We start from the raw sequence: 16866 nt of genomic DNA on the forward strand, positions 1-16866 counted from the left end.
GGTTCTCATAAATTGGGTAAAAGACAGCCTTTCTTAGTTAATCAATGAGGAAATTGGGAACAATTTCCTTGGCAGCTCCAGTGGCACACCATGGCAGCATGAAATACCACTACAAGAGGAATTTCATAGCTTTTTAGTACACCCACTTACACAAATAATAAGAAAATGTTACTCCTGTAAGTTTTTAGATGTATATTTATTATCACAGTTCTACTATATACCAATATTTAGTGATAACAGAAATATCTTTTAAGCTATGCAATTTTATGCCCTTTTTAAAAATCTGAACTTGTTTTCTTAAGACTTCCAATGGACTATGTTTAAATGATCAAAATAATATGTTTTCCCATGAAACTACTTTCAATATATGTATAATGAATGTTCAATGTATGTACTTAAAAAATTTCTGGCCCCCCCTCCGCCACCCCAAACATTTCCTTTCAAAACTGGAGTTTGTATACAGGTCTGTGTATCTTAAAGACAGAAGATGACTATGACTTTCTTGTTGGTAATCTACTCACCATTTTGTCTATCAAGAGTACACTGAAGAGGGGAGGAAGAAGTTCAGAAGTCAGAGTTTAATAATGTCCTACTATAATTAGCAAGGAGAGAATAAAAGTAGAGTGACTTGCTTACCTAAGACCCACTTCATAATGAGCATTTCTGTCCAGGAGAACTGTGTGGTTTTCACTCTGAAGATTTGTTTTGGGTAGTCTGTGAAGGTTTCATTTGGCAGGGTTTTAACACCTTCAAATCGGTCAGATGCATTCACAACTAATAATCCCAAGAAGATTGTAAAAGAAACTGCATGAGCTACAAACTTCATGAAAGGGCTCCTCAGGGTTCGTCCTAGCTGGAAAGAAAACATGTGCAAGACATGTTAAACTGGCTCTAGGTGGATGCAAGTCTTTCTTTAAAACATCGCTTTCACCAAGGTTTAACCAGAGAATCCTTCGTCTTGGACAGAAACTGCTAACTGAACCCATATAACATTTTTTCTTGAACTTTTATGTGAGATGCTGCTTGACCAAACTTACTTGGTCAATATTTTCCCATTTAGAAGACTTAGTGGGAGGGGCTAAGAGAATTGATAGCACACACCTGACAATCACCATGTTACATCTGATTGCACTGATACCTCCAACTGCATGAATATGAAAAAATAATGTATGCATAAAGTTCACAATTTTAAAAAATGTGCTTTGAGTATGCTCAGTTTTTGTTTAATCTACTCACTTGGGCTTCATTCTTAGAGTATTTGTTCTCAACCTTTCTTGTATGTTGATACATTTATTTAAAGCTATACATTTCTCACTAGGTACTGCTTTAGCTGCCTTCTCCTAAATTTTCCCTTGCAGCATTTTCATTGACATTCAGTTACAGTATTTTATACATTATATTTTTATTTCATTTTTAACTCAAGGATTATTTCATTTCCAGACACAGAGGACTTTTTTTCTCCCTGCTTTAAAAAATTTGAATTTTATTGCAGCATCTTTATAGAACATAGCCTCTATGATAGTATTCTAAAATTCATTGAAGTTTTCCTTTTGGCCTAGTGCCTGAAATGTCACAAGCTGGAAATGGTCCAAAAGATGCCCTATTAAGGAGCAAATACTAGTCACATCTTCTCTATCTCATGGCACCCCATCCAAAGGCCACTTGGATCTTTGGGATCGACTTGAGGGCTGCACATTGAGTACTTGCCAACCTCCTGTTAATGAACTCAGTTGGGACTTTTCCAGCTCATTGCCCTCATCTAAGCACCAAATCCTACCCCTCATCCAGGTATGATAATAAGAGCAAAGAGGAACATCTTTTCTGAAGCTCAGTTTCTTTTCCAAGGTAGATACTCAATTATAACCAGTGACTGATTACTTGACTTTCACATTCTGCCTCATTCAGCAGTCCTAGAGTGAAATGTTACCCAGGAGATAGACTATTGGTTCAACAGAAGATCAGTTACAGGGGTTTCTCTAAGTAGAATTTTCCCAATTGTGACTATGTTCAACACAACATTTATAAATCAGATGATTTGATAATGTTCTTTTAATGTGCTTCAGTATGTTAATCATCCACTTTAATTATTGTAGTTATTAGCATAACATTATTATGATTCTGATGCTACAGAACCCATTTATTAAAATAAAGTATTAGTTTTTATCTTTTTAAAAATCTGGATTTAAAAAAATATTCAAACATTAGGAATCCCTGCTTGTGTTAGAATTCATCTGCGTATTGTCATATGACACTAGGAATAACTTCAGAAATATAAAGAGATGTTGGCCGGGTGCGGTCGCTCACACCTCTAATCCCAGCACTTTGGGGGGCCGAGGTGGGTGGATCACAAGGTCAGGAGATCGAGACCACGATGAAACCCCGTCTCTACTGAAAATACAAAAAATTAGCCGGGCGCGGTGGCGGGTGCCTGTAGTCCCAGCTACTCGGGAGGCTGAGGCAGGAGAATGGCGTGAACCCGGGAGGTGGAGCTTGCAGTGAGCAGAGACCGCACCACTGCACTCCAGCCTGGGTGACAGAGCGAGACTCCGTTTCAAAAAAAAAAAAAAAAAGAGGTTTATCTGACAATATTCCCACAAATATTTTACAGTAACATTTCTGTATACTGTCTATTATTTACAAAAATAGGGACTTTAGATTATTTTTGGCAATAGACAGATGTGCTAGTTATAGAATGCAGAGATTAAATGTAAGGACAAGTCTATTTTATATAAATTCAGTACAAAACTGAATTAAACTATGTCTCTTTTTGACTTATATGATATTAAATAGCTAGTTTGAAGTTTTTGGCATTTTAGCAAATGTTGTTAGCATCTTGGAGCCCCATTTCCCAACCAGGACTTTGGGATGTTTTGGCGTATCCAGGAGACAGCCTTAGGTAGTCATCACATTGTTTCTTGTCACTGTGTCCTGACTGAGCTGGTGATGAGAGGTGAAGGGAGATGGAGAATGACTGCAGGGAGGAGACTAGAGCGTGAGGAGAGGGGAAACTGAAGAGAGGGCAAGGGATACTAGGTCTTGTGTATCCCAGCAAGGTTTCAAGAGTATTAGAAAAAGCTGGGGAACTCTGGAAAAAGCTGGGGAACTCTGAGATAGACACAACTCTTAAGGGGTCAGTTTTCCCCATCCTTTATCTGTGGGCTTTACCTAGTATATTCAGTGATCATCTGGATGAGGATGTGGGGTATACCTCTCCAACTCCTCCCTCTCCAACTTCTCACCCAGGTGAGGCACCTGATTGCTGGAATTTGTATGTACCTGCACCCAAGCTGGCTTTAGGTTTCCCCAGACCTGGTTTAAGGAATTTAATATTCTCTTTGTTACCTCCTTCAAGCTGTTATTTTCTAGAAGAAGATGAATCTGCAAAAATTATTATATTTACTATAAACCATAATAAAAAGTCCTGATAATGTCTTTTGGTGATTTGATGGAAAGTTACCCTGGGCTCAGTTCCCACTTGATCTAGGTCATAGGGAGGAAAAGTGAGGTTGGGAATTGATGTTCTTTTCCTATACTTTTGGGTTTGAATGCATCTTTTTATCTGGTAAAACTTTGATAAAGGTCAAATGAGATCCAGTCATTTCAATGGTTTCCTTTTTCTTTATTTGTAAAATTCCCTATTTGACTCACACAGATAATTTTTGAAGTAAATTACCTTTGGGGAAAATTTCCTCCATTTGCAAGGCCACCAGATGAGCCAAAAGAAAGGAGAAAAGTCAACCAATACATGCCAGCAGCTCTTAGCTGCAGAATCGTTAAAGCTGGGTCAGGTACTAGCATTAGGTGTAAAAAGAGATGAAGATGTGGGCCTTAGCCCACTGTGCCTGGAGTGCAGAACTGAGGAGCCCAAAAATGTGGTCTAAAGCAGTTCAGTCATTACTAGGACCTTATGAGCTGAGAACACGTCAGGAAATAAAAGCTTGTAGAACTGAAGTCTCTGGCTCACCCCAAGCTTCCTGGCCACTATTCTTTGGCTCTGAGAAATATATGAATGTCAAAGCAACTGAATAGTGCCCCTGTATTGGCTCTAAACAAACTGCCTTCATGGACCCTCGGGGTGGGCACCTGCGTTTACTGGTCAGCACCAAGTCCGTGTTCCATGCCACTGGGCTCTTAGCCCCCACAAGTGTAAGCACCTAAGTGGGACCTGGATGTGCGAATCCTCACATCCCAGCAACATAGGCCTGTGACTGTGATTGTGGTACATCACTCAGATAAGGTTTCCAGCATCTTCCTAGTCTTTTATGACAGACTCCTTCACCAAATACCACCCTCACTTTCCACTGGGTGCCATGGTCTTAAGCAAGGGCCTGGCTTACAAGTTAGAAACTGAGTGAAAGCAAACTTGGATTAATCGTTCCCAAAAGAATCATGCACAGCTTTAATGTTGGGTGATTCTCAAATGTTAGCGAGATCCTGGTTAAATTAGAGGCAGATTCCTCAAGATGCTCCCCCTGAAACTCTTATTCAAAATGTCTAACACAGGGCTCAGGATTTTTCCCTTTTATGATGGGGTGGGATAGTGATGGTGTTTACTGGGTGCCTGTAATCAGTGTTCTCACAATGTCAATCTACACATTGTAACGACTTGATATTTCTCCACATGTTACAATGTAAATCCACACTTTGTCTTGGGGGCTGAAGAGGGATTTACAAAGTAGGACTCCAGTGAAAGAAAAGGAAGGGACAGAGTTTGTCATCTGGTTGTTTTGACTTCTTTCTAAAAAAGTCCTACCAACTTTTAAGATCTAAATCAAGTCCATTTCAAGGTCAGTTAGTCAGCAGCTAAGATGTCTACTTTAGGCGTTGAAGGTTGTAATGGTGCTAGTGTAATGGGCATGTGCATTTGCATGCAGCGGTTAAGGGCAGATCTCTGGAGCCAGAGACTCTAGGTTTAAACCACAGCTTCATATATATTTTTAAAAACAAGTTATTTAATCCCTTAGTGTTTCAGTTTCTTCTTCTATAAAATGGGGATAAAAATAGTGCCAACTGCATAGGGTCAATGTAAGCAATGAATGATTTAATACACACAAAGCAGTTAGAGCAGTGCCTGGTGTATGGGAAGTACTCAATATATGGCACTGGAGGGTCTCAGGACATTCTCCTAAGAGGAATCTTAAAAGAAACTTGACACAAAGGTGGACCCACACGGAATCCTTATGTGTTTATGCCACGAGCCTGTTTGGGATATCTCTTATAGATAGCCTGTTGCGCTATCTATATGCAACACGATGCTGGGCACTGGAGGTGATAGAGATAAAACAAGCTGTGAAAGTTGGATCTTCCCTTCAAAGTTGCTGATTTTCTAGTGTGGAGAGACACAGGCTAAAAACTGTGGTAGGAAATAGATGGAGAGATGGGGAGAAATGTTGCAGGGCTCAGTCTGGGCTAAGTCTGAAAGCGATCAGCTTCCGGCACTCTTTAATCCTATCTCAGCAGAGTGACAGGTGCTGGACTAGCCTTTTGGACTTGGGAATAGAAGCATTAGTGATGTAAGAGCACCAGTGCTGCATTTCCTGACACAAATTTCCCCTCCATGGCTATGCTTCAAAAATTGTGTTGTGACTTTCTTTAATCGAGTGTAGCTCTCTGGTAGAGATAAATGTGGAGAAACAGAGATCTCTGGAGTTGCTGTACTCTTCTGGTTGGGCCCTGAACCACATGGTTTGAGGACCCCTTTCAAGCCATTTCAGCTTTGGTAAGGCAAAACAGAGATCTTTCAAAGCTGCCCGCTCACTCATGCCTTCCTTACTAGATGTTTGTGTTTGGGATGTTGGAGAGAGGGTAACAACTTTATATTTCTCCAAGCAAGGATTATGGCTGTAAGGACTGTTAGGTTGCACACTGCAAAGACATAAGGCTGGATTCTAAAGTTGTTTACAGTTCCTCCTGCCTGAGTGCTGGGGCAAATTTTGAGGACACTTGAACAGTTATGGTTAACACGTAATAGATGAGGTCAGCTTCTCTTTCCCTGTTATAATTAAAACTGGTGCAGTTCCTCAGCATTCGCATGATGCTGGTGTCTGCCACATCATATAGAGACACTGTTTGAACCTTTGAAGAAGACTGTTATTTATTCTTTTGGCTCGGAGATCTTAAGAGGCAGACAATCTAAATTACAAATCAGAATAGGATAGCAAAGGATGGAAACAGCTTAGGCAGCTATAAAGACCCTTTGATACTGGAGCCCTTGTTGAGAGAATAAAGAACTCTCTAGGCAAACAGAGACCTAACTGCCGTGCGTCCATGAGGATTAGAATTCACTGCTCTCCCAGTGGGCTGCCTGAGCTCAACTAAGTTGGTGATGACAATGAGAAATGATAAACAGAATCACTGTTCTTTCTCTTGACCCACATAAACCTGTCCCATGCTCCAGGCCTGCATTTATCGTTATATGTAGCCATCTGTGACTTGGTTATCCTCTTCAACCAACATATTAGTAAGCTGAACTTCTGTTGACACCTTTCGCCTTGTGATTTCCTTATTTAACTGTCTTTCTTAGGGACCCTCAGAAACTTAATATAAAAATAGAATCGACAGCCTTGATAATTCAATAGGAAAGAAATGATGCAGTCATTATGGCTGACTAATCAAGTAATTTTGATGTTTCTAATAGTCTCTAAATGAGGGCAGCAACTATTAGGAAGTAAATGCACCATTGGGCTGGAAACAGAAATCTCAACATTTACTAGAAATTGATGGGCATTAGTTGATGAAGTTTGCAAATGACATTTTATGAATACATTTATAAAATAATATCAAGGTCTAAGTTTTTAGAAAGAGGGGTAATAATGTCATTAGAACAGGAGATCTCTGAAATGACATTGTCCTTTTCCTGGAATTACAGATATAGACAGATATAAAGACAGTGACCCCTCAGGAGGAGGGCTGCCAGCCCATTAACAGACTTCACCATTGCCCTCCTTTTGGGAGACATGGTTTTTCTCGGCATCAGGAACCCTTAGAGGGGCTGGTTTTGTCACATGGTAGATGTGACCTCTCTGTAATTCCCAGTAATATCTCTGCCAAAGTTGAAAAGATTTTTTTCTAAATGGTGAAAGGAAAGACTAAAAATATCTTGACTGTTTTATCTGTCCTTTGGCTGCCTCAGAGCAAGTTCGACAGCTCTTTAATGAGGGAATCTTTGGTTGTAATGAGCAGTGCCACCAAGAGTCATCTCATGCCACAGACTCAGTTATCGACATGCCCTCTACTGCACTGAGCTCAGACTTGGAATCTAGAAAGTGCATAGAAGTGACAAGTGGCTTAATGATCAGCTCATGTTTATCTTGAGTTTCTTTTTTTTAAAGTCTTATTGGAACTTCTGGGGGCACCAAATGTCAATCAAACGAGTATCTAAACAGAGGTGAGGAAACCCCCATTATGGGTCAAACTTCCTTGCAACTGTTTCCTCCAGAGTGTTACAGAAGACTGCCATAGGTCTGACCCCTGTGTCCCAGGTGCTATTAGCTTCCTGGATTTACTAGGCCCAAGAAATTCTAGAAATCCCTCTCTGCAACCACACACTTTAATGGGATCACATCTGCGTGTGTACCAAGATTCTTCTCAGAGCTACCAGAATTCCAAACAATTTAGTCAGCAACTGGCACATCATCTCTTTCTGAGTCTTTTCTCAGGCCACTAGGCAGTCAGAGGCAAACCAGTTTGTTCCTGTTGGCTAGTCCCAGGTTCCTGGAAGCTGTCACATTTAGCTTTGCAGCAAAAGTGAGGATTGGCAGCACTTTCTCCACAAAGTTGCTGTTATTTTAATGATTGAACAGCCTAGAATTTGTTCTGGGGTTCAGAGAGAGTGAAGTTAAATGTCCCTACTCACTGGGGCTCTGGGTGAAGGCAACTTACAATACAGACTGTGCTTAAAACCCATGACCAGCTTCAAGCCAGCTTTAAATCTGGTTAGTTTTTTCACCCACTGTGTTTTTTCAGCTCATAATGAAGGAGAGAAAAAATTGCCTTTACCTACATTTATATTATTTGGGAAATTCTGATCTGAAAGTTCCTGGCATTATAGACTGCCATAGAAGCAAAATCCTCAATAGATGTAAGGTTGAATACTGTAGAAGTTCAGTAAGAGGGCTTCCATTTTTAATACTACTCTCCAGAAGAAGGATTTGGGGCTTGACCTCTCTCTGAGACCCTGCACCTACTATGAGGCAGTCAGTTCATTGATTGTCTGGTTAGGTGGCCTCACCAGCAGCCCCGAAGTCTCACAGCTGTCATTCTGGTATGAGTTACTCCTAAGCGGAGTTGACAAGAGGGTCGGTTCACTGGTGACAGTTTTATTAACCACATTACCTGATCAAATTGCCTGTGGAACTAATCTCCCTGCAGTCATATTTCTCCTACTGAATGTTGATTACCTAAGCTTAATTCCTTTTTAAATGTATCACTAGGTAAATGCAGCTTTAGAACCTTTACTGACAATCTTAAACCCATGAAACATACTTCAAAATTTCTGCATGGTTTGGTCTTAAAAGCACTGACTCTGCCCCGAAGCTGGAGTACTGGTACTTTCTGTGGCTTTGACCCATGTGACTGGGATGTGGGGATGGTGGAGCGGGCAGTAGGGCAGCTTGGCACCTGCAGGTTCCACTCCTTCTATCACTGGTGGGCACTGGACCCTCCCCCTCAGGGAAATAACACTCCTTTTGAGCTCTTCTCTTTCCTTTGCCTTTTTCCTTCCTGCAATCTAATTAGCTGTCCATGTGAGCCAGAACCTCATCAAAGGGGCCAGGGAAACTAGGAAGATGTTTGCAGTGGGTCTGCAGTACCCCAGCATGAGCTGTGTTTGATTTCCAGCCTACTAGTCATTTCTCTTTTCTGGACCTACTTCATAAAGCATACATGTCACAATGTAATTGAGACTGTGAAATGAGATATTCCATGAAAAGGGCTTAGAGAAGAGAAACTACTCAAATGTTGGCTATTACTATTACCATGATTACAATTATTATACTGTGGGTTTGGAGGACATGCTTAGGACATTGCATAATTAGAAGAAGAAAAGTATCTTTATTCTCAATTCTGTTATTAATCCTTTCAAATTATGCCTCTCATGTTTAAAATTTTATCACTCCTGTCTCTCTTTGAAAAAAAAAAAGATTTAAAAAAGCACGTCTTAACATTTTTCCTTTTATGTGGTTTCCTACTTTCACTGGGCATCTCAGGAATATTTTCTTTAAATATGGGAAAAAATCAACTGCTAATTTGAATAAAATGGACTTCAGATCATGCTAAGAAGAGAGAAGAAATAACCGCAAACGACATGCACCTTAAGCAGTCTGTACCTTGCTGCACGGAGCAATCCAATAGGCTATGGCGAGAAAAGGGAGGCCTATGGAGACTCCAAAGACAGCCAGGAATTTCACAGCGATAGACTGTTGACGTAAGCCTGAGAGATTTTCATACCACATGGTAAGCAATTGCTGCTGACAGTTAGGATGAGCAACGAACTGTAAAAACAAAACAAAAACAAAAACAAAACGCAAACAGGAAAATGGCATCGATAGCACTTGAACAGTATACAACCTAGGAGTGGCTGGGGGCTGAAATGCTCCACCTGGGGGTGGTTGAGGAACCTGCAGTGGGTGGGGGTGAGGCGTAGGAAGGGGGCCTTCTGACTTGGGGATGCTGAAGAGCTTTGTGCTGTGGCCAGAGTCCTTGCAAGACTGGTTGAATTCACACTTTGTAAACTGGGCCTAGAAAAGTCTCAGGCACAGAAAATGAAAGTCAGCTTTTGGGTACATGCTTGTCTTCAATTCAGGCTGTTCAGCTGACCAAGGGAGACTTATCTCTGGGCAGAGTTTACTTGGGAAGGAACACAGAGGAATGGATGGAGAATGAATGGGGTTTTGGAGTCCGAAATGGATGTGAATTTTGTTCTACCCCCTACTAGCTGGGTGACCTTGGGACAGTTATTTAACCTCTCTGAGCTTTAATATTCTTATCTGCAAAACAGAGTTTATCACATTGTCTTGGAGGATTAAATGATATTGTAAAAAATAAAAAATCCCCTCTCTTTTCCTATGTAGTCCAAAGAAAAATGCTTACAGTGTTTCCAAAGAATGTGTTAAAACTCCTCAGTATTTTCTTACTGGATCCCAGTGGTGTTGGGCTTGAATCCAGTTTTTTTGTGGCATGATGGAGCATCGCTACATTGGATCCTCCACAGAGTAGCTTCCTTCTGGGACATCATGCACCCTTCTTACCACCACTTCTCTCTCTTGGAACTGTTCTACCCTAATGCCTAGGTTACAAGACAGACCTCTTGTGACCCTTTTTTATTGTGTGACCATGTCCTGCCCTCACCCCTGGATTCAGCTTATTGGACTAGGAGTGTAACCCTGACCTAAACTGGGCCCATCAAGTTTTCTCTCCTGGGTGTTTGGGACTATATTGAGAGAGGCAATCTATTTATTTAGTGCAGAGTTATCATGTCACCTTGGACAGTCTGGGCAGCTATATTCCACTTTGTGGACTAAGTAGCAAAACAAGTCTGTTGAAAACAGAAAGAGAATGGTGTGCAGAAAGAGGCTGAACTAGTGTTTGACCTCTTTAGGGCCCAGCTCCACTCTACCCATGTGGTCCATGAGACACTTTTATATTCACAGACAAAATGTTTTGTTTTCTGCTTGATCCAGCATATTGGCTTTAGTTGTTGCCACCAGAACATCCCTTTTCTGCAAATAGTAGTTGCTGATTGGCCATTTGTTTAGTTGAGTCAGGGTCAACTGGAAACTGGTAATAGGCAATATTTAAGCAAAATTTATGGGAATAAAATTTACATTTGAAAAAAATATTAGCTTATTTTTGCCCCATGACAGGAGGAAGCCTTTGTTTGCTTTTGACAGGTCTGCCCTTTGGCCCCACTCAGGATACCCATGTGCTGCCAGAGCATGGCTGGGCAGTATGGACTAAAGAAGATAGACTGGGCATTTTTCAAAGGGATGACTTATCAACTGAGTACCCTGGAACGTCATGTGCTGATTTTCATCTCATTTGCCTCCCTGAGTATTAAGGGGACATATACAACGATTCCTGGGAAATGTGAAACATTCCCTTTTCATTACAAGAACAATATAAATAGAGCTATTTTAAAATTCACAATGTAAGTGACAACATGTTTCCCGTTTCTGTGAACTCACAGTAACTCACAGTAACAGCCACATAATCTTTGAGGACACTATCAAAGGTTTCTTTGACCCTACAGCCCCTGACAATACCATTACTTGAAATATTAGATGCAAGTGAGGCTTTTCTTTGTAGCATTACTGGCTTTTCTTTGTGGCATTACTGCTATGCTTTGTCTCCAAGAATAGCCGTGGATTATCCTCAGCCCAGGGAGGAACCCCAAGGACACAGATCATAAGACATCCTGGGCCCTTTCTGGCTCACAATGAAGAGGAGCAGGCCATGGAAAGTCACGCAGACATTTCTGTAATTCTCAGGGTCTAGTCATAGCACAGTCTCAGAGGGAGTGGTGGGTGAGCACGGGGTGCAGTCACTTTTGTTTTTCAACTGCCAGCCTTCTGTGGATACTGAAATGGCCTTGCTTTGCAGAAACTCATAGTCTGATTAGAAGGCACGACACATGCTGTGAAATAGAGGATGAGTATTTGACTCACTCTATGGCTCCCTGCACTACAGCTGCCTGGGGAGGACACCTGTCGCAATCCCCATCATTTGCTTCTTGTCTGTATCTGGGAGAGCCTGTCTCATGCTTCTGCTGCTGCTTCTTGGCAGACAGGTCAGCACCACAGATTGGGCAGAAGGCCAGAAGAGCAGAAGCTCTGAAAGAGAACACAGTGGCGACCATTCCCCAGTCTCCCTTGATTGCCTCAGGGGAAGACAGTGGTCCCCGTTAAAACAGAGGGGTCTCTTGGGGCTCTGTCTTCCTCTGACTGGACCTTTGCTAATTTCCACAGCTGCATTTATCCCTCTATAATAAAGCAACCTAGCTTCAGACATGCTATTTGTTTGTAGGTAGACTTTATGATGTAATAAGATAACAGTTGTGGATAGTTGAAGCCTAAATTGCTGTTTACCTCTATCTGGGTACCATTCTGTACTTGTGGCAGCCCTTCAAAGACAGTTCAATGTGTATCAAAAGATTTTTTTCCCCTGTGATTTTGAAGCATGAAAAAATATCATCCCTGACCCAAGGAGGATGAGAGTAGCAAATGAAGCACACCAACAGGACACAAAGAAAACTCTACACAGAAGGGCACACAGCTAAGGAACAAAGGCAGGAAGAACTCGGGGTGTGACTGGGATTTTCAAAAGCAGAGTCAGAGAGGAACTGATGGAAGAAAAGCTTATAGCTAGAACAGAATAGGAACTCAGAAAATTGGTGTTGTCTTGGGCTTTTTTTCTTTGGCATCTTGCTCACAAAAGGATAGAATGATCAAAGGATGGATGCCACCAAGAGCTATGCCTAGACCATTCCTGCCTAGAGCATGGCACACTTGTAGGAGAATTCTTCAAGGAAAGAACTGATGTGGCTGCCTAGATTTTCCCAGCGACATGATTCACATTCATGATAGTAGGCAGTTTGTAATGGCTGGAGCCGAGAATATGCGAAGGAGTTCACATGAGGCTGAGCAGACTCTTAAGAGAAAATAAATCAAACTACATTTGTAACTGAGATGGACTGTCCAAGGAGCTGGGTGAGGGAGGGTCTGGAGAGGAGTGGGCCTGCAGGGAGAGATAGGAGGGGACACTGAGACAGAATTTTCTGTAATGGAAAGGCTGACTCTGCCCTACTCAGGTGACAGTCTCTCTTTTCTCTCAAGTAATTCTTAGTCACTCCCTTTCATTGTACTTATAGTTCTGCATGATCCCCTGCTGGAGAGAAAACTCCTCCTGGAGGGCTTCTGTGGTCGTTAGCATGTTGTTCATGAATGGGCACTGTTTGAGTAAATGGCATGGCCAGAGTTCTCTGCTTTCAGATTGCAAATCTGGTGCCATCCACAGGACCAAAATTGCCTTCCTTCCTCATTGCCCCTCTGAGGTGGCCGACTCCCTGCACTTCTGCATGCTACTACATCTGGAAGAGGCATGTGGGTACCAGAGGCTGAAAATGGCTTGCTAGGAGACACGGTGAACAGATAAATGATTGAATTCATGACTGCTGAATTTATTTTCACTGTAGAAGTGCCAGGAGATTAAGAAACAACAACAACAACTTCCTTAATTCCCAAAGGCAGTAGAGCTAGGAGTTTAAAGAGATGAACCGGGAAAAATTTCACAGCATCATCTGGAGAAATGAGCCCCAAGAAATGAACCAAGGAGAGGGGCAGGGATTGGAACTAAGCTCAAGGGGATTTTGGGCTACAACTTGGGGTTATTTCATACACTCTGCCTAGGCACACCACCCCACTCATGTTTCTGCAGCACTGCCTTCAGAATTTCCCATTTTTTTGTCACCTGAGCATCTGTCACATAGCTCCTTGATTGCTAGGAGATTCTATTTTGATGCCTCTATAGATGTCTGACACTCGATTCTACCCTCCCCTGACTCCTCTTCCATGTGTGCACCCCTGATCCCAGCTAACTCTGGAATGCTTCTTGGTCATTTCTACAGCTGGGGGTTCTGCCAGCAGTTGCTGACTGAGCCTTTCTGGAAGTCCACTGGGCAGCAAAAGGAGACGGGCCTCTCTGCAGGCTCTTCATTCCCACGGATATTCAATATCAACTATTACGTTAGGTCTCTTGCTCCATTATTCTCAAAGACAGCTCTCTGTTCCTGTATCCCAGGGACAGCAGGACACAAAAAAACTATCTGCCACCTCTCTTTAAGCAAACCTCCAATTTTCTACACCAACAGAGATTACTTACACAAATGCCCTTAATTGTTGGGTTGCTCTGAGGACTGTGCCTGTGACTCAGCAGCATCTCTCTGACCAGAGAATGATTTTTTGATGAAGAAAGTCCTTAATGAACTAGCCTATGTCTCAGTTTCAGGGTGCCTGGACTTCTTCCAGAGCTGGAGGCAAGCCATTTCCTGAGTGCAGGTGTGAAGGCAGGAGCTGTGGCAGGGCTTTCTGGAGGTAGAAGCATTTTCCTGCGCTCACCAGAAGTCCTCTCAGAGTAGAGAGCTCAGAGGGTGCTGATGTGACTGGGTTTCCAGTCTGGTTATGTTGTCATGGCCAGAGTCCCATGGAAGGCTGAGTCAGCTTCTGGCTGGCTCCAAATGACTGCCTCTGCCCTTTCACAGTGTCACAAAGAGGCCACCCTCCATACCTCGCAGCAACTCTCTCCACCCTACCCGAGGCTATGCCTTAACCTGAAATCAAAGAAGTGGAAGCCATGTCCAGCAAATTTTCTTGGATTATTTTCAACTCCTCCCCTTCCTGAGCCTTACCATCTAGCCACGCTGCTCTACATGCTGTTCCCAGACATGGCATATGTAGCCACCCCCTGTCTATGTTCAAAGAAGGTCCATCCTGCTCTTCTCTGGTTTAATGCCTTAGCAACCTTCATGACCCTACTTCCCCTTTGGGAGGCCAAGGTGGGTGCATCACCTGAGGTCAGGAATTCAAGACCAGCCTGGCCAACATGGTGAAACCCCATCTCTACTAAAAAAAAAAAAATTCAAAAAAATACAAAAATTAGCCAGGCATGGTGGCTGGTGCCTGTAATCCCAGCTACTCAGGAGGCTGAGGTAGGAGAATTGCTTGAACCCGGGAGGCAGAGGCTGCAGTGAGCCGAGATTGCGCCACTGCTCTCCAGCCTGGGTGATGGATCAAGTCTCCGTCAAAAACAAACAAACAAAAAAAGAACACCCAACTTCCTGTCTACCTCCAATTCCTGTCTACCTCCAAGTCCCACCAAGTTCCTTAGCCCCCAAAAGACATCTTGGACACCTATGGGTCTTATTCTGTAGCCCACTCACTTGGTAATCATGGTTCATAGGTCAAGTTGTGGATAGACATACTCTTATGACTACATCTGGTCTTTTCTGTTATTTTTAATCTTGAAGGAACCAACTGTCTAGGTATCTCCAAGAGTGTGCAGCCTTATGTTTTATGTAATAGGTGCTCAATAAACTTCTGTTGAGTGATTGATAAACTGAGTGTTTTGAATCCCCTAAGATTTTCTCCATGATTTTCTCATCATCCTAGAATAATTTCTAAATGTAACAAATCATGTTACTCAGGGCCTGATGAACACTTAAGTGTCTTCACATCTTTACTAAAAGGCAGGCAGGAAGTGGGCATAAAAGCTAAACCAGGTACACATCTTCTTGTGTAGGAAAAGATTGAAATATGAGTCCAAAATAAGGTTTGAAGATTATCTCTTGGATTAGATGAGGATTATTTAATTTTTATGTATGCCATGTACCACTGTAAACTGACATCGATCCAGAAAATATTTATTTAATAATAAGGAATCACTAATATTTGTTGAGCACTATTCTATGTCAGGCCCTGTGCTTACCAGTCATTATATTATTTAACCCTCACATCAGTTCTTTAAGGTGGGGTTGGTAAATCTCTGTTTTAAATATGGAGGCATTAGACACAGAGAGATTAAGTAACTTGTCTACTTTCAGTCACAAAAGTGATTATGATGACAGGGCCTGGACTGGAACCCAGGCCAGTCTGACATCAAAGATAGCATTTTGAACTACATTTACCCTATATTTCCTCAAGGTAGATTTAAAATCAGACTGAAACACCAAAGCACAAGGGATTATGGTGATTTTTCCAACTCCACAAAGGCCAGGGGACTCACCATTTGAGATGCTGTTAGAACTCTCATCTCTCTCTGCCCTTCTGCCTGTTGGTCAGCCAAGTCTCAGTAGAGATAAAAATCAGAAATACACAAGGAGAAGGGCTTGAAGCCACTTTTTCTGATAACTTCATCCTGCTAAAGATGACATCCTGGGCTCTGTCTTCTACATATAGAGAAGAATAGAAGCAGCTGATTCCATGATGGCTCAAGTGCCTGATCACTTCTTTGTCAGGACCCAGGTTAATGTGGAGGCCACCCAAGCTCAGATTTATAGCCTTGAAAAGTACAAACTCCATTTAAACAATCACTTTGCTGAAGGACCTAATTAGGATTTCAAGTCCCATGACAAAATCCTACCTGACACTGACATCTTACTAGGAAGAGCAGCAGTTCCCTGAGCCTGAGTTCTGACTGGATAATATTCCCAAGTTGGTTCCACAACTCTGCAGGCCTTGCTGGTGGCTGTGCTGTGCCTTGGTTGCAAACGTTCATGGGGTTGGGAACATGCACAGGCTCTGGGTCAGCCTGCCCAGGTGTCAATACAAGCTCCACCACTGATTGCTGAGGAACTGAGTAGCTTAATTCCTTAGGTCTCAATTTCTCTACTTATGGAATGTCCATAATGATGACTAACTCAAGGGAGGTTTCAAGGGTTTAGAAAATGCAGTTCCAGTTTTTGGTTTACAGTGCAATTTTTAAACTCAGCAAACTTCTGTTTACCAACATACTGCTTTTTAATTGGTATAATATTTCTGAAATACAAATCGCTTATATCATGCATCAAATTTTTTAATCAACTAAAGATGTGCTCACTTACAGAGTATTCATCCACTTTCTGTGACTTTAAAGTAGAGAAACTTGATTATCATTAAAAGCAGTTTTTCTTGCATGAATAATTCTTACTGTAGTTCAGAAACTTTATCAACAAGGAGAACACACACCCAAAGGTATTAATATTGATACAGGAAATCTGCATGGGAATCTGTATTTATATTTAATTAAATGGAAAAAGACAGAGTGGGAATGCTTTCTTTAAATATAAGCCACTGTGTCTGACCAGTACAAAAATGGTGGTCCTAGGTTGATGGAACT

General features: G+C 42.0%; 1 protein-coding gene across 1 annotated transcript in view; it reads right to left on the bottom strand.

The window, feature by feature from the left end:
• The window catches only part of TRPC7 (transient receptor potential cation channel subfamily C member 7), a 151263-nt gene that overhangs the window by 53509 nt on the left and 80888 nt on the right, over positions 1 to 16866 (bottom strand). Inside the window, exons 6-7 of the mRNA XM_028849743.2 lie at positions 9327 to 9491; positions 637 to 853 (exon numbers count right to left, since the gene is read on the bottom strand). Of these exons, the coding sequence (XP_028705576.2) occupies positions 637 to 853; positions 9327 to 9491 (382 nt within the window). The remainder of the gene's footprint in view (positions 1 to 636; positions 854 to 9326; positions 9492 to 16866) is intronic.

The sequence above is a fragment of the Macaca mulatta genome, chromosome 6 (assembly GCF_049350105.2).
Source record: "Macaca mulatta isolate MMU2019108-1 chromosome 6, T2T-MMU8v2.0, whole genome shotgun sequence".
In the NCBI taxonomy this organism is placed as follows: Eukaryota; Metazoa; Chordata; class Mammalia; order Primates; family Cercopithecidae; genus Macaca; species Macaca mulatta.